At 37.5% G+C, this 27,079-nt stretch overlaps 1 protein-coding gene and 1 long non-coding RNA gene across 3 annotated transcripts; one reads left to right on the forward strand and one right to left on the reverse strand.

The window, feature by feature from the left end:
* Positions 1-94: 94 nt before the first annotated feature.
* Glg1 (Golgi apparatus protein 1) lies at positions 95-21,233 on the forward strand. Of its 2 annotated transcripts, XM_022795976.2 has the most exons (20): positions 819-959; positions 4,097-4,292; positions 7,270-7,394; positions 8,331-8,504; positions 8,865-9,177; positions 9,301-9,481; positions 9,843-10,124; positions 11,099-11,300; positions 12,026-12,188; positions 12,463-12,603; positions 12,997-13,122; positions 13,304-13,522; positions 14,009-14,215; positions 15,008-15,190; positions 15,485-15,667; positions 15,909-16,058; positions 16,251-16,307; positions 16,629-16,782; positions 17,161-17,261; positions 17,968-21,233. In XM_022795976.2, the coding sequence occupies exons 4-20, from the start codon at positions 8,395-8,397 to the stop codon at positions 18,133-18,135; spliced, it is 2,940 nt and encodes a 979-aa protein (XP_022651711.1). In that variant the 5' UTR covers positions 819-959; positions 4,097-4,292; positions 7,270-7,394; positions 8,331-8,394; the 3' UTR covers positions 18,136-21,233. The 2 variants fall into 2 exon arrangements, with proteins under 2 accessions (XP_022651710.1, XP_022651711.1); XM_022795975.2 differs by lacking the exon at positions 4,097-4,292 and having other exon boundaries at positions 95-959.
* Positions 19,242-27,079, reverse strand: LOC147756377 (uncharacterized). Its single transcript, XR_015325301.1, has 2 exons — positions 26,410-27,079; positions 19,242-22,904 (listed from the first exon to the last, which is right to left on the reverse strand). It is a non-coding gene; the product is annotated as an uncharacterized LOC147756377 (long non-coding RNA).

Genomic DNA, 27,079 nt, shown 5'->3' on the forward strand with positions numbered 1-27,079 from the left:
TTTCATAGAAGCTTCATTTGAGATGCAAACAAAGACATCGGATAAGCAGACGATGGGATTAATGCATCCATACACAGATCGGCTCTGGCAGCAACTTAAGCAGCGCAGTATGAAAAGAGGGATGAAGGAGAGAAAAACAGAGAGCGGTCATGTTGTTCTTCTATCCGAGTGTTGTCTTATCTGAGACCCTAGACAAACGAAAATCACAACAACACTAGCAAGGACTTCTATACGCTCTGTTTGATCAACAAATTATGACTGCGTTGTCATGGTCTGGCAACTATCCGCAGCAGTAGAATAGTTGCAGTGGTATGGGTGAGCGGTGGCCGGAGTGACGTGAGTGCAGCTTTACAACGGCGTATTTTGTTTCTAGCTGTCCGCTAGAGTGTTATAGTAAATTGTGTTCCTATTCCTGGATTGAATGACGGGCAGTCAGGGGACAACCGACCTAAACAAAGTACCTCATCTGATTGCTGTGACTGTTAGCGGACTGATTGGCGACAGCGCGACTTAGTTATTTATCATCATTATTATTAATACTGGTGTCTTTAGCCACCCATTTGCAAGGCGCAGTGAGAGACAATAGCGTTTGTTGCTGAAAAATGGCTGCATCGCGCGCCACTGTAACTTCCGCCAAGCGAGTAGTTATCACACGAAGTGGAGTGTTATTAAAAGTGATTGTAGTGTTGCTCGTCTTTAGTTGTTTGCTATGTCACGCTAAGGCGTCGAATACGTTGGACGACAACAATAACAGTCATCGCATCAATAATCTCCTAAGTAGTCACCGTGGAGCTGCGAGAAGCATCAAATTGACGGGGTCTGGTATCATACCTAGCGGAACCGATGGTGTCGTCGTGTTAGGCGAGAGCCCGGAGTGCGCTGAAGATCTGAAGAGAATATGCTCACCGGGCCTGCTGCAAAATAATTTCGCTGTACTCGACTGCGTGCAGAATCATAAGGTATGTCTTCGATACCATTTCTGCTGTCAAAAACGTTAGCATGCGGATACACTATTATAACATTTTTGTATTTATGTTCGTATGATGGTATATCTTTTGTAAATATATCATTACGACTGTACTGTTATATTAAAATAAAATCGTTATCCATTGTCAGAGGGTTACGCGGACAACTTACGCTAAGTGAACATACGTTTTGGCAGTCTGATAACTTATAAATGATATACCCAGTAGTTATGTCTTTAGGAGAACCAACATAATGTCTGTTTATGGGCTTAACAAAAATCAAAAAATGAAGAGAAAATTAACTTCAGCCACGATTTTCTTTATGTGAATGAACTGGTTGTGGACAACAATGAATATTGAGGCACGAGAGTAACGGAGCCGTATCAAATTAAACAACCGCGTACTTAAATCTAATGCATCCTTTTTTGTGTACATCAGTTAGCGCAGTTAACATTTAACAACGAGTTGAGAGCAACGTAGATTAAGCTGGTATTTGTCTCTATATCTCTCTTTATAAACAGTCCTAGCAAGGAGTCTTATTTGTCTGACTCAATATAGATCAAGACAGACTATCACAAACTAGCGATGATTCTTCGAGAGCAAAACCTTAACAAAAGTTCGGTTATGTAAATGAGAAGAACGTAGATTTAACAAGCGTTCGATGTATTCGGGGAATAATTTATCAGGGGTTCCAATGTGTATCTCTCCATAGTCTTTTAATTAACGGAAAATGTTGTTGGTCCCATGAGAGGCACATGTTGAAAGAAAACGGGAAGAGGTACAAAAAAGAAACCAGTGTCAACAAAAACTGGGTAATCGGCCTCCTATGTATTTTTTCGCAAACCAACCGTTAAAACAAAAAACCTTCCGACCTGTCAAGTTATGTCTGTATTATTATTATCAGGTGATTGTATGATTACTCCAGTAGCTAAGTAAAGCAAGCATAATAGAAAGAAAGGCTTCGCAGACCGGCAGACGTAGCGACAAGGGCAAGCGCGCAGGTCTGCCTACGTCCTTTCCCACTTGAACAAGTAGTGTATGTTGACGAAGTCAACAGTTGTTTTTTTTGAGATATTTTTGAGGACTATTGGGTTACACAGCCGTGCGTGAAAATACGACGTTTTTAATGCCTGTTGAGCGTAGCAGCTGACTAATATTATATGTATATACTTCAACAGTGATAAAAGATTTGCTTGAAATATCGTAAAAAGTATGTTTCAACCAAAACAATTATTTAGCTTTAATTTAAACGATGCTCACCAATTACACTTTGTTCTTCTGGTTGTGTTGCTGACAGCAGTTGATTAAAATTGCAACCCCATTATTATTTTCAATTGTAACGAAAATCACTCGAACTGGAACAATGAAAACTGTACGTCATATCTGTATATGACACTATTAATACTGCAGGGTAAAAAAATACCTTTTTGTCTAAAATATTCGAAAAAAAGAGCAATTGCCAAAGCCAAATCGAAGAAAACCAGTATAGTTTTGTTGAACCCAAGGAATTGCTCTTCATAAGAATGAATACTGCTACCCACAAGGTAATATTTTTACAGCTTACAAGCGTTGCTACAAGGATTTAAGTAAGTCTTATTCGTCCTCGTAATCATTTTTACAATATCCACAATTTCCAAAACTTTCCTTTTCCAAAACGAAAGATTTTTACTTAAAGCAATTTTTAGTATATAGTTTCTAGTTTTATATACCTGATCATAATTGCCCTATTGTACAAGGATATCTATACTGTACTATACATGTTTATTATTTAGTGAGAGCTTATTTAAGATGGAAATACTACTTTGAAAAAGTTCAAATATACATATACATAAAAACAGGGTGATGGTTATCGTTTTTAACCACAAATTGAAACTTATCTTTTATATTTTAAAATAATATTATTAAACAAAATATGCATGATTTTCATCGAGGACTTTTTGCCGCTTTTTTGGTAACATCGTCATCTCATAGAGAAATTCTATGATTTCTAGGTGAAAAATGGTGATGATTTTTTAATTTTTCTATTGCCACAAAGTTAACACCATTAAGAGTGACGTAGAAATCGAAAAAGTTGATAGACAGATGGTGCGGGACCCAGGAATATGTTAGAATTTTTTTTATCGATGTCCTTTTAATTTTTGCTGGGCAGCTAAAAATATATGTGGTTTGACATTGTTATGGTAGAACACGACGCCTTCTTTGTTCATTAGTTCCAGTCGATTTTTTTTCAATGTCTTCTTGCAATTTCATTAGTTGTTGACAGTAGAAATCCAAGTCGATCGTTTTGCCAGGCTATAGTAACTCATAATATTGCACGATTCCTTTTCAATCCAATTGAGCACTTTGCATTACCATCTTCGGTGTAAGGATGGGCCTTACCACAGATTGTAGAGCACATTTTCTCGTTATTTATTCATTTGCGCATTATTGTCATATATGATCCACTTTTCAATACTCGTGATCAACCGCTTAGAAATAATTCGAGTTCGTTTCGGTTCTATAGAAATTTTCGCACAAAGATACGATCAGGTAAAGTCTTTTGCGTCAATTTGTGTGGCATTCAAATATAATATCTTTTGTAGCCAACTTTTTTCGAGTAGTTTAAAACTGGTAATGGATGTTTGGTTCCTTGGTGATATCATTGCTACTCACGCGTCGCTCTTGCTCGTTTTTCGCAATAATTCCATCAACTTCTTTCGTAATTGATCGACCACTATGAAAAGCATCTTTCACATCGAAACTCACAGAACGAAAGCGACTTATTTTTGGTCCGTTTTTTTCGATAGTGCACCGTGACCATAAACATTACAATTGTTTATGATCTGGAGCAGAGTTTATGCTTTTTTATTGTAATAAAATACGAAATATAGCGAATTTTTATCTAAACTGTACTTTTCTTCAAACGCTCTATCTTATATCGGAATAAAGGCATTCTAACTACTTTAGAATATCTACGACAGCCAAGATTCACATCGACCCAATGTGACTTATATTATTTAAGACATGGAACTTTAAAGCCATCAGATTAGAAAAACGGTCAATGCTTTTTCAACAGTCCAATATATAATAAACCCATAGTTTCGTTCTGTTTTTTTGCTTTTGATTTGGCTTGCTTCTGAAAAACGTTCTAGATGGCGACAGACGGTTTATTTACACGTACGCCTACAGTGAAGTCGTGGTTATCCGTTAGTGTTGACAGCGTCGTTCGAATCTGAGCCGTTGTTGCGGAGCCGTGTCGGAAAAAAGTGGAGACCGACAGGACGATTCTTTTATGCGTGCTTTTCGGAATAAAATTGGCACAGACCGCTGGTGAAATATGCCCCGAATGTACGTCCTTGGAAATTACCAAACACACGAAAGTGGTGTCCTAAGAAAGGAGGCTTCGGGTTTCGAGACAGGCCATTACCCAGGCGACTTGTAACGCTTTCTACGACATTGATAATGCCGCTTGTAAATGGAGGCCTACATTCTCTGTTAGACGAAGCCTTTTTTGGTAGTAAATGGGAACATTTTTTGTCTGTATATGGAGAAATACGTCACGTTCACGGGGTTTGAATGCCTCATGAGCACAACCATCGTATATGGGTCGACTTCACAATGAAACAATGAAGAATATCGCTCCTTTTTTCGTACCATGGTGATAAGATATGCAAGATTGAAAAACATACAAAAACAGCGTAAATATTGCTTTGACCTTGTTCAATTTAGAGATGATCACCTGTTTTTTCCGTCGAATATACTTAACGACAATTTGATTCTCAAGGTAGTATGAAAACATATATAGACCAGTATATCACGCCGTTTTCTAGTGGGATTTTAAGTTTGCCAAGGCGTGACTGCTAAAAAAATGATTGAAAATAATTAAGTACGATACGAATATTTATGGAGAAAAGTTAGGTTTGGAAAGTCGGCATGATTTTATGTATGAGGTAAATCTCTAACATAGATGACACTTCCGTATTTTACATTCGCTTACATTTCCTAGATAAAAGTCGTAGATGAGTTTGCTAAACTTCCGCAATTATGTAAACGGTAAAGAGCTTTATGGATTTTGGGTATGCACTATCTGATGCGCATTATCTGTATACAGCCGTACTTTAGTTCTGTTCCGCAGAAATATTTTAATTAACTAACTATTTCAATGCGGGGAATCGAGCGTCTTTATACTTTAGGCGATTGACTAACAATTTGATTTCAAACCCATTCCGGCGCCGCGGTATAAGCATTTAAACGTGCTACCTAGAATCTTACTGCGCTTTCCGGTAGATTTCAACACTAAAAGGATATATAAAGTGCCATTTGTAAGACATTGATAATATGATTGATAATGGAAGCGTGACCGAGTTTTTTTTTCTAAATTCAGCTTTGTAGCTAAAAAATAATGAGGATCAACGAAGTGAACGATGGTTAAGATAAACGAACAACACCCTATACAGACTGCCATAAAAATAATGTGTATTTTCATATTAAAAACATGATCATGTAGTACATTATGCGCATAAATTTCTTAGGTTATACTGCCACATGAACTAATAATTCCGTGGTTCTGCAGACGTTTCGATTTGTACTTGGGAAGACAGAAAGATAAAAGTTGTTGGAAGTTACAAAGAAATTTGGACTAAACTAATGTGTTGATGAAACTGCGAATTGTTGCTACTATAAATAAACTACAATTAAGAATACACAAATTAATTAGCTTTAACGAAAACAAGGCTTTTTAAAAACTCGTGGAACACACAACAGATATGAGAGTTTTAAGACACTTCAGCACGAAAAATGTGTAGTGTTCATAGATTTACAAATTTGGCTTACAAATAGCATTCTGGTGTTAAACCACGGACAACTGCTTAACATCAAAAAGTAGTGTAATGAGTAACGATAACTGTCGTAGCTATATTGTATAACTTGTTTTGTCTAGCAAATAGAGCAAGCAGAACTATGGGATTAGCTGATTTTGCGGGAATTGGTTCGAATTCATTAGACAATTTCATTTCATTTACATAGCTTACTCACGTATTTTATTTATACAAATACAAGCTGCAATGGCATTCATGTCGCTTAAACGTACTTGCCTTAACAGTTAGTCTATTTGCCTTTTCCTAATACCTTATGAGGTAACCTTTGTGCTGATCAAGCTGCTACTGAGAGCTAAATAGAAGCTGTAAAAATTATTGAGTGGCAATATCAAATCACAATCTTGTTCGTTTAAATCTTGCTATGTACCCTTTCTGTTAATACAATAATGAATCTGCTTCAACATACTTCTTACTTTATGCTCTTCCTTTCTAACCATAGTTTTGCTTGAAAAGACATTTCAGCTCTGCTAAGAAAGTGAAGAGTTTTCAGACAGTTGAAGAAACTCAAATTTCAAAGAAATTTAAAGAAACGCATTTTTTAAAACGCAGCCACAAAGTCTCTCAAACTACGCAGCTAACGTCACGCTTGTATTTCAAATCAGCCTATTTTTCGTTCAGGATCTATAACGTTACTCTTCAAACGGAACGATCAGCTTTGCGAAGGTAACAAAAGCGGTTGTAAAGCGTAGTTTGCACATGCAGACGAGCATAAAATTATTAGATTTGCCAGCGGAAATCACTTCGTTTTGAAAAGTGAAAAGAGATTTGTCAACTACCTGCTTTACGCGCGTATAGTGCATCTCCTAGATGGATGATGCCGACCGTGCTTAAATCATCTATTATGATCTTCACTCTGAAATGCGTTTCCTTATGAAACAGGCTTGAATGGCTTGAATTTAGGCCGGTCAAAGGCTTTATTTGAAGCATAACAGTCGTCAGCATACTCTGCATTTGTAGCGAACACGGTATCGTAAATGTTGTGGTTCGCGTCATGTCCATATTCAAATGATAACTGTCTTATCGACACAAAAATCAGCGGGACAAAGCTTTTTGATCAGGAATTGTCGTTCCACACCCAGTCATGCGATATTCGGTCAACTTGTGTAAATAGCATTTAAATGCAAAAAAAATAAACATTTTTTTTTGTATTTCTGGCACATCTTAATATTGATGTCATTTTTGTCACGCATTGTAATCAAATTTCCTTAGGTTATCTGTTTGAGATATAAAACTAAAAGTAAGGTGCATATTCAGTATCTACATTTAGGCTAACGGCGTAGTGCTCGAAGGACTTACAATCAATCTAAAAATGGAAAGGAACATTTGTAGGTCGTTTAACTTTTTTATTTTGATCAATTAGCGTTCTTTTTAATTTCGTACGACTATGATTGAAGAATTTTACGTGTTGTCAACCAGATTATGTGCACTGATGTTTGCTATCTTGTCAGGTGGAAGAAGATGCGGGCCTTTCAGCGAGGTGTCATCATCTCCTTTGGAAGTATAAACGGGAAATCACTCAAAGCGACCGATTCAATAACATCGCTCAATCGAAATGCCATACCCTTCTACAAAGGTTAGTTTTAAAACGCTGTGAGAGTGTATTTGTACGTGTCTCATTCAAGGCTTCATCGAGTAGTAGAAAATAGTCATTTAATACGTTTAACATCATCCAAGTCCTGGGAATGAACTCAATGCTGGCATATACTAATACTGTCTCCGTTATAGCGGAGTAGGTAACGCGTTTTGCCTGCTATACTTAGAAATACGTGGTGATCCAGGTTGGAATTCATGACGAAAATTTCATGCTGGGAGCCAACTGTTAGAACTATGCCAAATAATTCAATATTGTTCATAAATACGAAAAACACAGTCCTGTTACAATATAAGGAGTGACTGTGGCAATTGGAGTTGAGTAATCGTGATTATGAAGCTCAATTTCGTCAGAGCATATGGAAATGGTTTAGTAATATGGTTAAAAAAATGAAATTTTAGGCATTTCAGACATGCGTATTTGCTACAGTGTTATACTGAATAAGAAATTCCACCAAAAACAGCCTCTCCTAGTGACATAGACACCATAAATTGTAACAAGCATTTCGTTCGGAGCGGCGATTGCAGGCATTATATCGATGTACTTACTCAATGAAGTCCTCAGGATAGTCAGTTTCCACTAGACACGAGTTTCCTCCGTTGATTCGTAGTTTGTCCGTCATATTAACACACCGGTAGAATCAGAATTATTAGAACAGTTTTCTACATTCTTCACAGGAAGAAAAATACTTTTCTTTCCTTATATATATATATATATATATATATATATATATATAATCATTTCCCGTTTACGATATTATTTTTGGAACGAGTGCTTGATATCTACTATTAGAATTAGTCTAATGGGAACTACTTAGCCTCAACACATAAGACTGCTTAATGGGATATGAGGTTTTATTCGTCTTAAATTTGAAGTTGCGAAAGTGAAATCAAATAATATGCAACGGGATAATTGCAGCTATCCTGAATGTGGTCGTCAAACTATTGGAAGTGGAAACAGCTTAAACGGAGGTGGAGGTAATATGCTTCTGTGTCTTCTTGAACATACGCAAAATGCCACCGATCCTGATTGCCACACATTTCTGTACCGTATGGAAACCGTCGTTTTCAGCGACTACCGACTTATACAGAGGTTCGTATTCTTAATTACAAATCGATAATAAGTTATGCAATAAATTGATTAATTTTATATTATTAGTGAATTACTATAATAAACTGAACTCGGCCGTTTTTGGTTCAGTTCGGTGGGCTTTGCACTTATTGTAGACTGGCATACTTATGCATTATGTCATTTTTCCATCAAATAAACAACAAACGAAATCAAGACGATTGTATCAATAATTACATGTCAGGCAGCTTGGTTGACTAAATGAAACGTCGATAAACGTGATTCGGCATGTGAAGAGCAACATATAAAAGTATCTTATGCCGTTTAAGTATCCCTTTCTGCAAGGCTTAACCAAGCTATTTAATTGCTCCCGCTAAAAAATAGATTTGCTGAAGAGTGCAACGACGACGTTGAGAAGTTCCGTTGTGGACGCTTGGCAATGGATTCAAAATTACCTCATAGTCAGGGTGCTACTATTGAGTGCTTGCAAAAGCAGGCCGGTCATTTGGAGGACGAATGTCGCACGGAAATCCTGCGAATCTCGAAAATACAGGGAGAAGATTTTCATTTGGATAGGCCTCTGTTTTTCGCATGTCGAGACGACCGCGAGAGATTTTGTTCACATGTTACATCTGGAGAAGGTCGAGTCTACAAGTGCCTCATGAAGCACCGGCTAGAAAGAGATATGACTCCTGAGGTTCGTATCGATTGGTTAAAAAAAAATTAACTAGGTTTAGTATATATTTTTGAAATTGTTTATATCATATATTTTCTAGATTAGGATTAGGCATATGTTGTGCATTCGCTATTGATATTTCAGTGTGCGAAAAAGCTCCTTGAACGGGAACGACTGACTATAGAGGACTATCGAGTCAGTCGGGGTCTGACCAGAGCGTGTCGTGACGATATCCGTCAGTACAAATGTCGCGAGGACACTTCTCACCGCAGAGAGTTTCGACTCGCTCAGATCCTTCTTTGTCTCGAGAACTCCATACATAATGGTGTGTGTCCGCCAGCATTGCCAACCATAATTTTCTTAGTCAAAACAACAGAATCGTAATAATTGATAGTAAATTTGCAACCTGCGTGCATTATGTTATTATTGGACGGTAACTCAACCTAATTTGTCCTTGTAATGAACTACCGTTCTTCTCTACAATATAAGTGATCAATTTTTCATATTATTGACTGAATTCATTACAATACCCTAATTTGGTCTAAGGTGATACACATATATAGAACACATACTGTACCCTTTGCGTATAATATATACGGGGCATTATGAAAATTAGAACCTGAAAATATTTGTCACATACTTAAGTTCACAATAACTAAAAGAAATATACTTTTTACAAATTACAGACTATCCTGTAGCGGCCGAGTGCAAAGCTGAATTACTGGTTCATCGGCATTTTCTGATGGAGTCCTACCAGCTTACGCCGGATATGGCTGCGGCTTGTGAAAACGACATTACATATTTCTGTCAGAAGAAACTCGAAACGGATGGAAAAACAGTCCATTGTCTAATGAAACATTTCAAAAATGCACACGATGGCCTAATCGGTGGCCTCGGTGGAATAAATAGTAACCGACAAGTTAGCGATCAATGCAGGCGAGAACTGGAAAAAATGTTAAAAATAGCAGGTGAGTGAGCAAACGGTATTATTAAAAAGCCTCGCGGCAGTACAATAACGATTCTTTTAGACGGTGAGTGTCTTCATCAAGCTTCTATGACTATATTTGTCTAGCACATCAAGACCAGGTGAAAATAATCTTTTGTCATCGTCACTCCTGACGATGTTTATTTTATCACCACCATCGACTATGATTATATTTTCAATTCGGGGTTTAACGCACTCACTAGTTATTTTTTAAATATTTCTTCTTCAATGTGCAAATCACTTTCTATTATAATTATATCTCCAGCGATACTGACAGACATAGATTCTTTAATGGATCGCTTAAATATGTTGCATACAAGAAATTCTAGCGAAATTTTGGCTTGATAGCAAACCAAAAGCCCAAATAGAAAACGGCAAACAATCGACAAATGCAAAACGAATTTGACATCGAAAGTCTCGAATAGAGTAATCATTGGAACTTATCTGGATTACTCAATTTGCAGTTGACTTCTGCAACTTTGACACGGCCGTCCATTTCTGTATAAAAAAAAATCCTGGGATATCAAAAATGGCTTGAAAAGCCATTTCGTTAAAGTTTTAACCCCTTTAAATATGAATTCTATTGTCTTCGGGTTCGCTTCATGGAAATTTGCCTCGGATTTTTCAGAAGTCTCAAAAAACATCCATTAACGTAAATCCTCGATTTCAGTCAAAAATAGAAAGATTTTAATCTTTGTTTTACCTGAAAATATTGGAAAATAGATTGCCTTTGCCGAAACTACGAAAAGGTCCCACTGTTTTTCGCCTTGATGAGCTTATTAGGTAGTTCCAGAAAGAACTGGCTTTTTCTGGTGCCAAAGGTAACGAATCAGCGGGTGCCCGCTACGATAAATAGCCTCACAGAGTTTGTCCAAGTTCAACTGAAAGCTCGATCTTGTATTTTTCGCCTGCGCGTCTAGTACGAATAACCTTAATTTGTTGTACATGCATGCGTAGACGTTGGTGACGATTGGCGTGTAGACCCTGTGCTTCAAGAGTCCTGTCAGCCAGTGGTAGATGTACTATGCAAAGATGTTCGGCCGGGAAAAGGTCAGGTTCTATCATGCCTCATGGATCACCTCGACTCAAAGAATCATATGACCGAAGATTGCCGCGAAGCTCTTCTACAGATCCAATATTTCATTGCTAGAGACTTCAAGTAAGTCACCCCCGTAAAAAGTTATAAGACGAAAATTTGTGCAGAAGGAAAATTACTTGAGTTTTTAAAGAATAAAGCTGGTCGCCCATCCTTGTATTCCTACTATGGTAATTTTGATAACAACAGCGCTTACTATGACTTTTAATATTCCATACCATGAAAATATATCTAGCACGATGTTTATATATATATATATATATATAAGGATATTTAGCACGATGTCTAGATGTAGTTTGCCTTGATTACTGTTAAAAGCAAGGCTGTTTGAACAGAAAGAAGCAGGAATCGCCTCAGCTTGGTTCTAACCTGTTAATGAAAGTGTTCTGTTGTAATACTTATACAATTATATTTAAAATTATTACAATTACTACTTATACAGTTATTACTTACAATTATAGTGTAAAAAGTCGATTTTGCATAGATCTTGTTGAATGCGTCAAGGCAACCTTGATGTTGATTTCAAATAAAAAGAGAGTTTTTCTTGCGTTTCGACCCTATATAATGAGGGTATGATTTCACTTCTATGCAAATCCCATCACAAAAAAGATGGTTACGTTTGAGCTCACCTAACCACTGGTATAGTGCAGTTGGTAATGCAATTAGAAATTCCTTAAATATAGAATCTACTGTTTTTTTAGGTTAGTGCGCTCTATTTAAGGCAAGGCCATGTGTGCATGTGAGTTTAGAATAATGTAACTATTCTCTTGTGTGTTTCTGTATTCCAGGTTAGATCCGCGTCTCTATGAAGCATGCCATGCTGACGCCGTTAAGAACTGTCACGCGAAAGCAGAATGGCATCAAAATCCAAACAAAATGGATCCTGAAAGGGGGCCGATTGTTTTACCATGCCTCTACCGTTACGCCTACCATTCGGATAAGAACGTTGCTGTGTGTGTCGATAGCGCAATTTACATCTACAGTTTATATTTCACAAAGCTGACGGTGTCTATATACCAGTGCTCGTCTGTATTTAAATGACGCTTAATTACTATTTTGTCCATCAAAAAAGTGTTTCCATGACGACTTCAAAGATTGAAATTTTTAAGAATAGCTACTTTTTCTAATTGGATTTCGAGCTCACCGGATGATAATAGATTGTGGCATAAAAGCGACGGCATCTTATAAATATTACTAACCCATTCGATGTTTCATCCCCTTTAAGCTATCGAAGCCATGCCTTTTTGAGGTGCGTCGGGTCATGCGACAGCGTGCAGCCAGCGTCGACCTTCAGCCAGAGGTAGAAGAACCATGCTTAAACGACCTCGCTAGTCTGTGCTCCAGTAACCTCGAAAAGGGGCAGGAGGTATATAAACCGTTTTTCTTATCATTGTGATTATACTAATGGCTTTACCTTGTTTCCTGATTGTACATTAAACCTTGACAACGTCGCTTGTTCTCATAATGAACTCTTAGGAAATACGATATCATGTCATTTTTCAGATCAGCGTAGAACGTGTGTCGCATTTAATAATGAGTAGGAGGTGGCCAGAGTTTCTCCAATTCCACGGGATGTAATTAAATATTTTGAGTTATGCATCTAGTACTGTCCTTAAGCATTGTCTTAGAAAGGTGAGACTAGGTGACATACATGTGCACAAGTTCTGTAGCCAAACACGTAACTATTCCACCATCACGAACACTAGGAAATATAAACTGTCGAAAATATCGTCTTAAGTATCGACACGCATTGTTTCAGGTGAGTTGTCTTCAAACGAATCTTGAGAGGTTGGAGCCGGATTGTCGAGCCGCAGTTGCGAACCTTACGGAGGAACAAGCCGAACACCTGGAACTTAACTACCCATTGTTTAAAATTTGCCATGGGGTACGTAGGCACTGTTGCAACGATTGGTCTTGCGCTGGAGTTTTTTTTTTATAGTTACGTGTTACTATGCGCTTACTGTTCGGCCGTGTTACCGTGCGGCCGCCATCTACACCTCCATTAACTTTTTGTTGACTACAGTGTCTTATTAAGTTCGATTTTCTTATCTCCTACGTATACATAGGTCGTGAAACAGCTTTGCATGGACTCGCTAATTAACGACGTTGACCAAGGTGATCTGATCCAGTGTTTAATAATGAACAAGAACGAGCCGCAGGTCAAAAATGATCCTCATTGTAGAGTCGCCATTGAGCATTTCCAGCTCGTTTCTCTTAAGGATTATCGTTTTTCCGCGAAATTCAAGGAAGCGTGTAAGCCTGATGTGATCAGGAACTGTAAAACGGTGAGATGACACGTACAGGATTATTTCACTTTACTACGGCAAAAATAATTATATATATCTTCTAACAATCGTTCAGTGTTGATTACGAAAAATGCCCGATCTGTTGAACGTTGCCAACAACTTCCGTGAAGTTGGAATCATGCCGAATGGTTGTTAAAAACAATTATTGTTTCCTGGTCAGTCCAATATGGCCGCGTTTACGAAAAGAGTTTGGGATTAAGAAGCAAACCCGTTTGAGCTCAGGCCGCTATGACTAAGAAAACTAGTGCACTTTATATTAGACGAAAATCCCGATTGGGCGTATTCTGTAGTATAGTATTTACATACTATAAAACTAAACTGTACGTTTTTAGCCGCATTTACACATTAGAAATGACACTTTTTTTTTCTAGTCACGTTTCTATCTTTCAGATAACACTAAAAGTTTTTTTTCAAAAAAAAGGGCTGTGTTTTACTATATTTCTTTGTCATGCGGTCTTTTTTTAGGTGAAAACAAAATCTGAGGTCGTAACCTGTTTAAGCTCTCTCCTTACATCAGACGTAATTGAGGGCCGAGAGAAGCCTCGGATATCGCTCCTCTGTCGGCAGCAACTTCGTGTGGAGCTCTTTCTACGTGATGAGAACATCAAGCTTGATCCAGAGTTAGATAGAGAATGTGCAAGTGACCAGAAGCGGCTATGTGAATTTGTTGAGGTATGGCGATCTTTGTTTCGAAATTATAACCATTCCACTATAAATTAAAATGATAAATTTTTATCGATAACCATACTTCTGTTAACGTGTTGCTTTAAATTACGTTTATTATATTCTTGGGAGGCTTTTGTTTCTTATATACCCTTAGAAGGTTCTTTGTTGCTTTAGCAGATCAAGATTTCAGACCCCAAGAACGGTTATGTGGACAAAAACAAGTGGATTTTCTGCCGATGTCAAATGTTGTGGAAGCAATCCAGGAAATTTGTTTCGCGTACGGAAAAAACTTTATAGTTAGAACGAACTGACTTATTTGACAACTTTGTTCTTTTAAAAATAACATAATGTAAACCCGATAAGTTAAAAAAAAAACTTAGTATATTTTATTTGGGCCAAAAATGCTATGTTTGAATATAGCAAGTCACATTTGAATAGTATTTTTAGCCACAGAATACACATCACACACGTCACATCTATCCAGATCTAACGACTTTGGAAGTTTTTTTATTTCAGCGCAAAATGAATAGCAAATTCCGAAAGTGCTGTTTTGCCATACCCACTTTTGTAGTCCAAGCGTAGGGTGGTGAATTATTATGATTTGGACAAAACAATAACGACGGTAAACTCGTAGAGCCAGAACTTACCAACGATACGTAACACATGATCAGCAACAAACGAAAAATAAAGAAATGAAGCAATAAATAAAAGCCGCCATTGCTTTTTAAACGAACTCATTTTTTATAACGGCATTTGGTCGGAGTATTTACAATTTGTATCATATTTTGTTTGTTTCAGCCTGGTGAAGGCCGTATGTTGGAGTGCCTGCGTTCTCACCGGGAAGAGTTATCTATATCATGTCATCGCATTGTGTTTCGACGAGAATATCAAATGCAAGCAGATAACTCCATCGATTTTAAATTATTTCACACGTGTAGAAGAGCTATCAAGAGATTCTGTTTCGATACCGACACTTCACAGGTTTGATTCGATCCACAATTTAGTATGAAGCGACGATATTATACAATGTAAAAAAATGTCTATTTTTCTACTGTCCTTATCCGCTATTTTCAATAGAGTGTAATTAAAAACCATTGCAGTGCTGTTACTTAACAGCTTCACACGGAACTGTTTTTATTTAAATAAAAATTGATTTTCAAGCAATAATATATATTTCCGTACACTATTTTTTTTCCGCATTACATTATGTTTTTCGCTAGATTATCTGGTCATTTTACATGAGGAATCTCGCGCGTATATTGATTTATTTTATAGGCATTAGACTGTCTCGCCGAGTACCGCCGAGAGCCCGCGCTTTCAGACAACTGTCGGGCCCTCATTCACGCAAGGTTACTTGAACGCAATGGCGACTATCGTCTCAACCCGAAATTGAAGAAGCATTGCAAGCGAGATGTTGAAAAGTTCTGTTTTGGGATCATTCAGAAACACAAAGACAAAGTTAGTTGCGATCTTATAGATACGTCTCTTGTTGGATACGATATTCTAGCCTGTAATTAGTAAATATGTCGTAGCAGGTCCTGACAGAAATGATAGAAAATCAAGCTAGCTGTATAATCAAGCATCTTCGCCGCTATCGGTTGATACGTCAGCCATATATCTTCTTCAATAGAATGATAGTTTTTGCTGCCTCTGATAATTAAGTAGACGTCATCCTCAGCATAGTGTAACTGGATTACAGGATACGGAATTAGAAGGCCAGGTGGTGCGGTGTCTTCGAGAAAATTACCTTAGAAAACGATTGAGCGATGAGTGTGAACCTGTGGTTGTGTCGATTATGCGACAAGGAGCTCAGCTCGATCCCATTGTCGCAAAGGCCTGCAAGACGACGGTATGTCCATCTAATCTTCATCAATCGAAATTCAATTTTTGAAGCTATTAATTTTAGATCTTGGGAGTAATAATTTGCATAAATCACTCAGTAGCGTTTTCTGGCAGCTACGTGCTGAACGTCTGTGACGTTGGGCTTTCAAGCTTGTTTGTTGTTTTTCATTCACTAATTGACCTTTATCTCGTTCTGCAGCTGGAACGACCATGCGATTTTGATGATGCAGAGGAATGTCTAAAACGCCAGTTCGAGGTAATTTTTACGAACCCCCTTATACATAGTGGTAGACATATTTATTTTATAATATTTGATAAACTATTTATTATACATACCGTTAACTTCGCGAAAACTGCTGAACGTACTTATATTGATAATAACGAATTTGAGCTGTGGTCGTCAAAAATATAAACGGTATAATGTGTTGTGAAAAATTATGTTGTAACCATTTACAAAATGATATGTTTGTGCTGTAATGACGAGATTGACGACCATATCATGCTGGCCAGTAGGCTCAAAACACACAGATTCGAGTTACTCACAGGTACAGTCCTTACCTGTTGTTGATACACTCAGGAACGGGCCATACACAGTGAAGAATGTAGAAACGCTGTTGCTCGGCTCATACATGAAGGCAAGGCAGATGTTCAGAGTGACCCTGTACTACATAAAGCATGCAGTGCCGACATTGCAAAGCATTGCTATCTAGCCGTCCCAGGCCATGGACATGGTACGTATAAAGAGCCGATTACGTGAATTGTGAATTCGCCGAAATATCAGATATTGGCTGCATTTTAGCATAAATGGCGCGTAACCATAAATATAACGCAGAGGATTTAACTGATCAAAGCACTCGCAATGGAGAAAGTGGCTCAAAAAATATTTTTTAAATGGCAGCTTTGGGTACCAGTCGTATCAGGCGCGATATCAGAATATGAAATCGCTATAACATGCATTTATTATCAGATTTTCTGACCGTCGCAGAACATTGCCAGTAGCGAATTACTAAACTAATCGAAAATAATATCCTAGTGACCAACCGAGCAAGGAATTGCGTAAGGGCACAAGTTAGCAATTATATATAGAGTAATTATTCATTGTATTTCAGTGTTGTCCTGTCTCATGGCGAAGTTAGAAGAGAAGAAATTAGAACCAGAGTGCAGAACGTTACTCTCGAAACGCATTGAAATGTTTGAATATGCGGCTCAGGTAAAGAGATATATTCTACTAAAAAAAGTTAATTTAATTTAGTTTAGTTAAATTTAATTTAGTCTCTCTTGTATCACATGTGGTTATGATGATGAAAAACAACATTCGGAGAACTTTTGTTGCATAGTGCTAAGAAGCCTATTAATGCTTTTCTGGAGGCCTGGGAATGAAAATGATTTGATAGGGTCTATATGTATGTCCCTGCGAATTTAACACATTGCCTTTTGTTTGCAATATAATACATATTTTTATCCGTTTGATGTGCTATTGTACGGCGGACTGGGATGTGGGAAATGGTTGCTTCGTAGATCGTTTTGAAGTTTTTCAAAAATTTTGTACTTCTATTAGACAAAATATCAGAAGGAGGTTTACAGTTAACACAACTCGACGTTTATCTCTATAAAAGCTTAAAGTTGTCGTGACTATGTATCTCCAAGCACTGCCCTCTGGCTCTACTCACAATACCAGATCGTCTTTCTTCTCATTCGTTGAAGCTGTTTCTACACATTAGTCTTATACGAGGAAACCTAGTAAATGCACTTGCCATGTAGTATAACATTATGTATGTAACCAACACGTGTTTCCAAGTTATATCATACGTACATAGGCGCAGCAATTTTTCTGTTACGTTCGTTATTGTGATAACTGCAATATGTAAAATCAACTGTATCCTGCTTCAATTCTGTGCGTTTTATTTCGTTTAAAGGTGGCGCCGGTTGAGAATCTTCGGGATGTAATGGCTCAAATGCAGCAAAGTCCTGCCAGAAATTATTTTCTCGTCTTGTTCAGTTCTGTTTTTATAGTGCTTTTCGGCATTGGTCTTGTCTGCGGGAGAATTACGAAACGTGTGCCTACTCAAGTAAAAAACAAATAAAATAAAAACTCAACGAGGCATTATCGTAAGTCCTAGACACGCGCACAATAACTGTGCGATGTTGGATTCAAGATGTAAACTACAAAGATCGATCACTGCATCAGCAATTGAGTCTGTTCAATTTCGAATTTGCGCGCCTAATTGTTCATAACCTGTCAGTTAATTCAACGTCTATTCAACACAAAGCTTAAATGCCTCTGTAGAACCAGTGTTTACCGATAATTGCATACGTCAGCGTGCAACGACTTATGACTTTTATGATATTATTGTTATCCCATTCATTAAAGAAGCGTAGCTAAATATGTATGACGATTATATCAGGGAAAACAGGTCAAATCAGTATAATAGACAGTCAACAGGAGCTAAAAATAATTAATTCGACAACCGTTTGGATCAAACCTCTGCGACGACCATCCATTTTACAAAGGTATGCTAATTATTATCAATAATGTGAGTAAGGCAAACAAATGTTGCCAACAAGTATTTTTAAAAGACAAGTGAATGTATTTGTTAGATGCTTCAAAGCTGCTCTTCGATATCTTTAAGCGCATTTGTCTTACCGTTAGGGTTTGACAGATGTTAGAAAGATGTCGGAAGTATGACAGGCAGGCTGCGCGCAGATTTAGGATTGCTCAGATTTTAGTTAGTACGGCTGTGGTTAGCTGTATATCGTTGAGGTAGAGTGCTTTATGTAAAAGCACAGGGCTTAAAAACGCTGAAGATGATAGTAATCAACTTCGAGTCGAACATAAATTATTATATATACCTCCGGGAATAATCATGACAATTCCTATGATATTGATAAGGTCAGGGTGACTTAAGCGGAAGTAAGTGGGTCAGATATGGTTTAAGGTTGGAAGCGTAACTTGGAAGGAATGGAACGAGAAGCTACGCGTAGAAAGAACTAAGATGTAAAGTCTCGTCAGGTTCGTGTGAACTATAATAGGTGCGGGTACCACTATATGGGGAAACAATCAGATTTATATTAAAATGAAATATAGGATAATGTTACCAGGCAAAGCATATGGAAAACTGGAACTGTTGTAACATTTTCATACGCTCTAATAATTTTCCAATAGAAGAATTGCAGGTTCATCTTGAATTGGTGTGCCTATTATATATATATATATATATATATAGAGAGAGAGAGAGAGAGAGAGAGAGAGTGACTGAGCGAGATAGAGCAATGTTTGCTTCTTTACTTTAGTCGTAAAGAACTACACACTCAACGCAAATTGCGTTTTACGTGGAAGTTAGGGATAGCACGTCGAACTTTAACTGGCCGTCAAAATTTAATAGAGTTAACCGCGATTTAAAGCATTTTTTATCTAAAGCGTTGGTATAATAATTTACATGCCTTAGGAGAGTAGCTGAGTCAATAACAATATAATTAGTTTGTGTTAATGCGAGACGTTTCTATATTGCCGTCTCTAGAGAGCTAGGTAAGAATTCCTGTATAGAACAGGGTGGCGCGTTGCTGGCTCTAGCATGATATACAAATAGTCTTGTTGCACAGGCGGCGAGTATATTGTTCGATCAGATAACCATTGGCAATTACAATTTATATCTGAACTAAATGTACGTATATATATACACATATACCATAATCGTGATGATGACATGTAAAAGTGCAAAACAGCACTCTAAAAAAGAAGTACCGCTATCGGCTGTGGTCAGTGGTTATAAACATTTCTTCCCTTCCGTATAATTACTATACTTTTGGTTAACGTGAAAATCGGTTAGCCCGCTGTAGAAGCAGTACGACGTGATCATCTAAAACTTAAGCGTTGGTAGTAAACGGCTAGAAGTTTTGTTTATCAGTCGTTGTTCACGTGTAGATGTTGTTCAGTGATCTCACGGGATGAATACGCTCTATTGTATGACAACCGTGAACCGTGATTGAATATATTAGGGGGTGGTGAAGATGACTTAATTTTCGTGCTAGTCGGTTTATATTAAATAGTTTAAGCCATGTTCAGTGTAACACCTTGTCATATGTCATTATTAGGCTTACCGGTAATACGCAAAATAACGGACTAAACGCTTGGTTAGTGATCAGGGACGCAATAGTTACTTTTGTAACGTAATCAAGATGACCAACATGGCTGTTCCACTTGACTGGCTTGCTTTAGCAACCTTTATCTATCATTGAACTGTAAAGAAAAAGTAACGCAAAAAGATGTCTAGCAAATGCGGCCGGGTACGTTAATTGCATCGGCTTTTAAAGCTTGACGTAACAGCAAACTACTAAACAAAAATTATTTATCTTTTAGAAACTTAAGCCCTCATCATTTAGAGACGAAACAAATCGAAGGTTTATTACGTTGAAAGATTCTTCGCACGTTCAAATCACAGTGGTTTTGGCGGTCGGGAGTTACTTTTCCTTGTATAGAATAATAAAATAGTCTATTGATGTTAGAAGAAAGGATGCGACGGACGACAAAACACAGCACGCTACTGTAAAGAACATCTAACATACAGTCTTCATCGACGTTGGTCAATCATTGACACAGACAAAGAGAAAGCAAGAACTTACTTGGATATTTTGGTAAATAACTCCAATACGCATACGTGTACGATTATAATTTCACCTTTAAGGACTAATCTTGAAAAATAAATTATTGGAGCTTAGATGCGCCCTTACATTTGAAATGTATAAAATATTGTAGCTATCGTAAAAACACTAGTTATTCTATTGGCTCGTAGTTATAATTTTACGAAAGCGTTTCATTTTATCGGCCAAGTAAAATTGCTCACGGCGACGGAACCCAAACCCATTATTCAGTTGGATATATACGAACGTAGTGAAAATTCGTATTTAGACCAGTCTTCACCGGTGAGTATGACCGAATAAGTTGTACAATACGGCAAAACTACTTGTATAATACAAAATTCTTTATGGCGTTATGTTTATAGTGGACCTACTGAAATATGTACATAAGATTATAATTGTATAGAAGAAATGGTGATAGGTAAACAAATAATGTTAAAAAATGGTAAATGTCAGGATGAAATGCTATTAGAAAACAACAACATGGAGCGATGAAAGAGCATTTAATAATAAACTTATATTGTCTATGCTAAGGAACTGTCAAATAGTATTTAGCCTACTTATTTTAGATAGGAAAGCGTTATCTGCGCCTTAGTCGTGAGCAAAACGTATGGTCTCAGAATATGTTGATACAAATTTCGTCGTCTGCTTCTTTCTGAGAATGTTTATTAAACCAGTGAAGGGAGATGGTTTGCTAATACCTATCGCGTTATTCTACTTAGTGAGACAGTGATTCACTTTTGTTTTACATGCGTTTTGGATTGAGATTGATCACGCGCTGACATTGTGTTTCTGGCTTTATTGCGAAACGTCTTGCCTGCTTGAATTATTCAAATAAGTTACTTCATGCATTTAATGGAAATTAGGTCCTGTCGTATGCAAAAATTATCTCAATAAGCATCCGTCTCGACTTGCACCGAAACTGAATTTACGAAAAGTCCTATGAAAATTTTTTTGATAGAAAAGAGACGCTACCCGCTCAAATTGCGGACAGAGGCGCATACGTTATCTGTACGCACATTAGTTTTTTGTTAGCAAGAACCACACGTTCCCAAATCATTTACGAAGTTTAGCTGATTCAGAGCTCTATTGTTCAGAGCATAATTGCACCGTAAGTTTCCTGATCTAATGCGCACCTGAGCTTCGTTAGCTGGAGATATCTCTGATCACACGCAAAAATCATTAAGAATTCTATAGAGTAACTTTCTTTCTATCCCACCATTAATAGAGCTGCACAGTCTCGTGGCCGTATATCATAGGTTTGCATCTCATTAACAAAGAACAACAGATCTCTCAAAACCGTAAACTGCAGAAATAAGTACATTCAGACTTTGAAAAAAGTACCCAGCTTAGCGGAGCAAGTTTCATTTCCTACAAGGTTGGATACTAGTTAAATAATTTCCGTGGCAACATCTTGAAAATGCAAATGTCTTTAAAATCTTTTATTACAAAATCGCGAGAGAGACGGACAAATTTTGGCCGTTATTTCTGGCTTGGTGTCTTGTCTGTTTTGAAAAAGCTGTATGTGAACCAGAACTCCCGTCGGCGTTACAGTTTTGTTCTACTCACATGTTACTTTTGCTATCAGATGTTAGTGATCGACGGATGTTTTGGTTGGGAACAAATAAAATACTAAATAAACTATCAAGTCAGTATTTTTAAAACGGTTTGATTTATTGTACTGTTGATACTAGATATGATACTATGTGATCGATGCAATCACTCATGCTTGACTATATAAGGCATGGCCTTTCGACCCTGAGAGTGTATAATTATTATCGTCACATATATTTAGAAGAATTTACATAATTACTTATGTTGTTAAAATCATCGACTGGAGTACCATTAACTAAAGCTGACAAGTGACATTCTGTCCCGTAACTCCCCAGCCATGCTCTAAAAGAACACCTAATTCAATTAATCTGTGTAACTTTAGGGATTGCCTTTTTCGTATGTAAATTATCTAAGTGTATAAACAACTATTCGCAGTGTCTAAATGTTGCAATTAAAAGTAAATTTCGTGTTTCGTGGTTGAATTGCACTCTTTTACGTCTATCTGGCTAAAGAAGATTTTTCAAGCCCGACTGGTTTGCAAGAAAAGATATAGGAAATAGATGAATTTAAGTGCAAACGATTCCGATTACGTGTACCTACCCTCAACTTGGAGCGACGCCACGACTGTTAGACCACTCAATAATTGCGAGCAGAATTTTTTCGGCTGTTTCAAACGGAGGAAAAATGATAATCAAGTTATTACGAAATAAATGTGAGCGCCTCATTTTTGCTAAATCACCGTGGAATTCTATCATAGATAGTCGGTCATATACTTAGGATTCTTAGCATTGTTAACATTTACGAAAAATCGAATCGTAGAGTTGACTCACAACATTGTTTGGAATAGTCAACTTAAGTCTCAAGTTCATAAATATAAATGTGATAATTAAAAACCAATATTTTGTGAAAACCCGCTGTTTTAGCTTAATACTTCGTTGCGATCTAGTGATACCGAAAAGCCTGGAAGGTTGGTGAAAGGACATATATATACCCAATGCTAGCTGGCGCAATATACCAAGGTTTTTAACGACTTAGCCAATCTATTGTTTCGCTACGAAAAATAACAAAATACGTATTGAAAAACGTAAATATTCTTCCCTTCATTCGGATTAAATTCCGCTAGTAATAGACTCCATTGAATTTCCCGCAAAAGAAACGTTTCTATTCGTGACGGAATGAACAACTGAATTATTAGAAATTATTATTACGAATAGTGAATGTTGTGCAGATGAATGCTGCCTTTTTTAGATTTGTTACGTACTTCCTCATATCGTATCAACTGCAACGACCTCAGAAAACCGCTTCCTGCGGCCCTATTTACGATTTAGTCATACTTATTAGGTTGACAAACCTATAAGACAAAAAAGGTAAAATCGCCTGAAGTTTTTTTAACCCGATTGACATATTCTTAATCACTTAATAAATTAACATAGCAACTCGTAGCTGCAAAACCAGAAACAGAAAGAGTATGTTACTCAGACGTTGCCGAACTGACTGACCTCGTTTCGTACAATCACGTTTTCATTGTTTATTTCAGTCACTTGTGTACGATATTGATAATCTTGTTAAAGAAAAGCTGTCGACAGGCGCCTGATAGCAAGCGCAAATAATATCGCTCACACGCAAATGTCTGGGTACAATTCATCCAGTTTTATTTAACTATCCATATGCTTACAATGCTAGCAAGTGTATTTGTACCAACATAAAGTTAACGATTTTACTTTTCATAATATAATGTTAATTAGTTTATTCTTCATAAAATGTACTGCATAAACATATGCTCGTTCTTAGACGCCTTGATATCGAGCGCGACTCTAGGCTTAAATTTATCAAAAAATAAATTCTAAAACATGCCGTGTGACAATCTTTTTATCTTCTGAACGAAAACGCCAAAAAAAACTCTAACCGGCTTCGTCAGCAAAAGTAGCGCTGTCTTTTTTAATCACAACTCATGACCCTCCAGAACTGCATTTGCCTACCGGTGCACAACAGACTGCGGGGCGCCAGCTGATCGTCTTTAAAATTTTCACTTCGTCTATCTTGATTGTTCGTGTCTTGAATATTGATCACAATTCAATGATAGTCGGCTGTGAATATAAGCAACGCTGAGGTTATCGAACCGGTTTATCAATGCTTTTGGATATGAGACTCTGGAGCAATCGCCATGTATTAAAACAAAATTCAAAATTTGTGCGGGCTGCATATGCTACGTTCACGAGGCAGAAGATAACGTTTTAAAATCTAGTGCGTATTCGTTTTAGAGCGATTAATTTCAAAATACACAAGTACGTGATTTTACCGTAGCTTTTCGCTTCTGCTTGTATATTCATAGCGCGCCGAGTCGGACTTCGATCCTACGGATTAAAGCATCAAACTGAAAAGTGACGACTAGAAGAGGTCTATTTTTTTATATCCAAAGAGGAATAAAATATCTATTATTTCGGCCAATTTGTCGATTTTATTTTCAGAAGTTCACATCTGTGCGAATTCTGTGCCACTTTCCGATTTAGCGTACGCGAGCCGATCTGGATGGCTATGTCTGTTCCTAAAAACATCGCGGATTGTTCCTTATTGCCTTTCAATGCAAAACGTGCGTAAATTTTACTCAGACTGCGTAATTGACAAACAAACGTCTGCGACATGCATGCTAGCAAAATGAATTAAGCACTGCACGCTCTTAATGGCTTTTCGTCCGGCGCATGACTGAGTTGAACGCAGCGAAATTCGATTGCAGGCGCCTCTAAAACTCTTCTCCCGTCTTCCCGAAAAAGAAGATTGAGGCGTAAATGATGTAGAAACGAGTTGTAGCTAATAGTGTTGTGTGAGAAACCGCTTTTCTAGAAAAGGCTTCTTAGAAGGTCCGAAAGCCAAGCAATCGATGCTGATGGGTAAAATTGGAAAGCGTGGTTATAAAGCGTAATGATTAAATCGAAGTTGAAGATGCTCAAACAATCACTTGTCAGTTCTATAAAGTAGAGAAGCTATTAGGTACACTAATAAAGTACTGAGTCCGATAGATAAAGAATCAATGCGCGAGACTTGTTTACTGCTGAGGTTAAGGACGCAAAAATACATGGTAAACTCGAAGTTGGCAACGCGCATTATTTATTGTTTCACATGTTTATTGAGAGGGATAGCAAATAAGGCAAAAGGTTATCCTACGATATGGAGACTGCCAGATAGTAAGAGCAAATTAAATAAAAGCCGGATGTCGTCACAGAGGAAACTACAGCAGCGCTGCCGTCAATGAAAAGGTTTTGAAAAGAGCAGGTCTACAATGACCTATTGCCTGTTAGAGGGAAAGGAGAATTTCTATTCTTTCTTTCCTTAGATGGATGGTCTCTGTAAATATATCGTTACATGTGGCCTGACATTTCTACGGGAACTTTCCTTTTTTGCTTGTCACGTACGGGGCCACCATTTGCGCATTGAAAGTCAAACAGCGAAAATTATGTGTGCGAAACACAGCGAAAAACAGAAGGGACAAGTGTCGCCTGGCCTACGTGCGCTTTTCCGCAGAAACGATGCACAAATATGTGTATATATACACATTCTATGACATTATGTGTTCGTTATTACGACCAAGTTCGGTAGTTGTCTTCATGTAGACTATATAAGTTTTTACGTCTATTACTTATCTAAATTAACAGTGTGACATAAGAGTCATATGTGTTCCAATATACCTAGCATAAGCAGCCAAGAACAAACATATTTGCACAATATCCTGAACGAGTACAAAAATAAGACGCATACATGTAGCACACCATTATCATCAACACGTTTTGCCTTATTATTACTACACTAGAGTAGAGTGGAATAGCAAATATTTAAATGTCGCTAACCCGGATGGACACCTAGAAGTGTCGATAAGGTGCCACGAAATTTTTACCAGTTATAAGCCTTCTATCCGACGCCCTTGAAAACAGCACAGGGTTGTTTATCATGACCCTATTTTATTGCTAAAGAATAAATGAAGGAATTAATTTCTGTCAAGTTGAAATTACTAAAAGGCCCATTCATCCTAATCCCTTCCCCACGTCTTAAAGTACCGAAATTCTATTGAGTTCAAAACGCAAACTCCTTCTCGTTCTTTGGCATTGATTAAGTCATTATAGAATTAGGGAATTACTAGCCTATCAAAAGCTATTGACGAACTACCTTTAACTTACCAATAGAAAAGGTAGCGTGCAACATTCGTCATCGGGAACATTCAATCGCCATGATTTGATGTAACACGTGCGTCAAGCACTAATGTGTGTTTGTGTTATCTGTCTCTGGACACGCATACGTTTATAGTGGGCGGGCTAGTTGGTTACGACTGTGTTGGCTAGGACCAAAATCTATTGTATGGTGACAGCTACAGAACGTGTGATTGCGTTCAAATTCATAACTTTACGACTATCCGAAATGTTTCTGTTGTTATTCGGTTGTTTGTGCAGTGTCTTTTGTGATACTATTTTGTGCTACGACGTTATTTTCCACTTGTAGTCTTCTGTTTCTCATAGCTGGGACCGTACCGCTTGACGTACCGCGCCTTTTTCAACCAAATGCTCAACTTTTTCCTACGCAGCGACTCTGTGGCCGCATTAGTGGCGGCATATTAAGCACTTGAAATAAAAACATTTATGACAGAAAAACACCCGGATGCGTATCTCTTCCTCTACTCCTTTACTTGCTGTCTCAGTAGTGTATGCGATGATTTGCCACCATCTGATTCTTCTGTTTGGTCAGAGCGTTTTGCCACATCTTTTTCCCTTCGCCTTTTAGCGTACGATATATGTATGTATTCTCGTTAATTGGGCAAAGGAATTGTTTTTCATCTAATTTTGCCATAACACT

Source organism: Varroa destructor, unplaced genomic scaffold, assembly GCF_002443255.2.
Source record: "Varroa destructor unplaced genomic scaffold, Vdes_3.0 BEIS01000003.1, whole genome shotgun sequence".
In the NCBI taxonomy this organism is placed as follows: domain Eukaryota; kingdom Metazoa; phylum Arthropoda; class Arachnida; order Mesostigmata; family Varroidae; genus Varroa; species Varroa destructor.

What these genes read in the sequence shown, in the direction of transcription:
- Glg1 (XM_022795975.2), top strand. Translation starts at nt 603, where the DNA reads ATGGCTGCATCGCGCGCCACTGTAACTTCCGCCAAGCGAGTAGTTATC. An exon ending in ACCTCGAAAAGGGGCAGGAG is followed by an intron (nt 12,604 to 12,996) that starts GTATATAAACCG and finishes GCATTGTTTCAG; the next exon opens with GTGAGTTGTCTTCAAACGAA. An exon ending in CGTCCCAGGCCATGGACATG is followed by an intron (nt 16,783 to 17,160) that starts GTACGTATAAAG and finishes ATTGTATTTCAG; the next exon opens with TGTTGTCCTGTCTCATGGCG.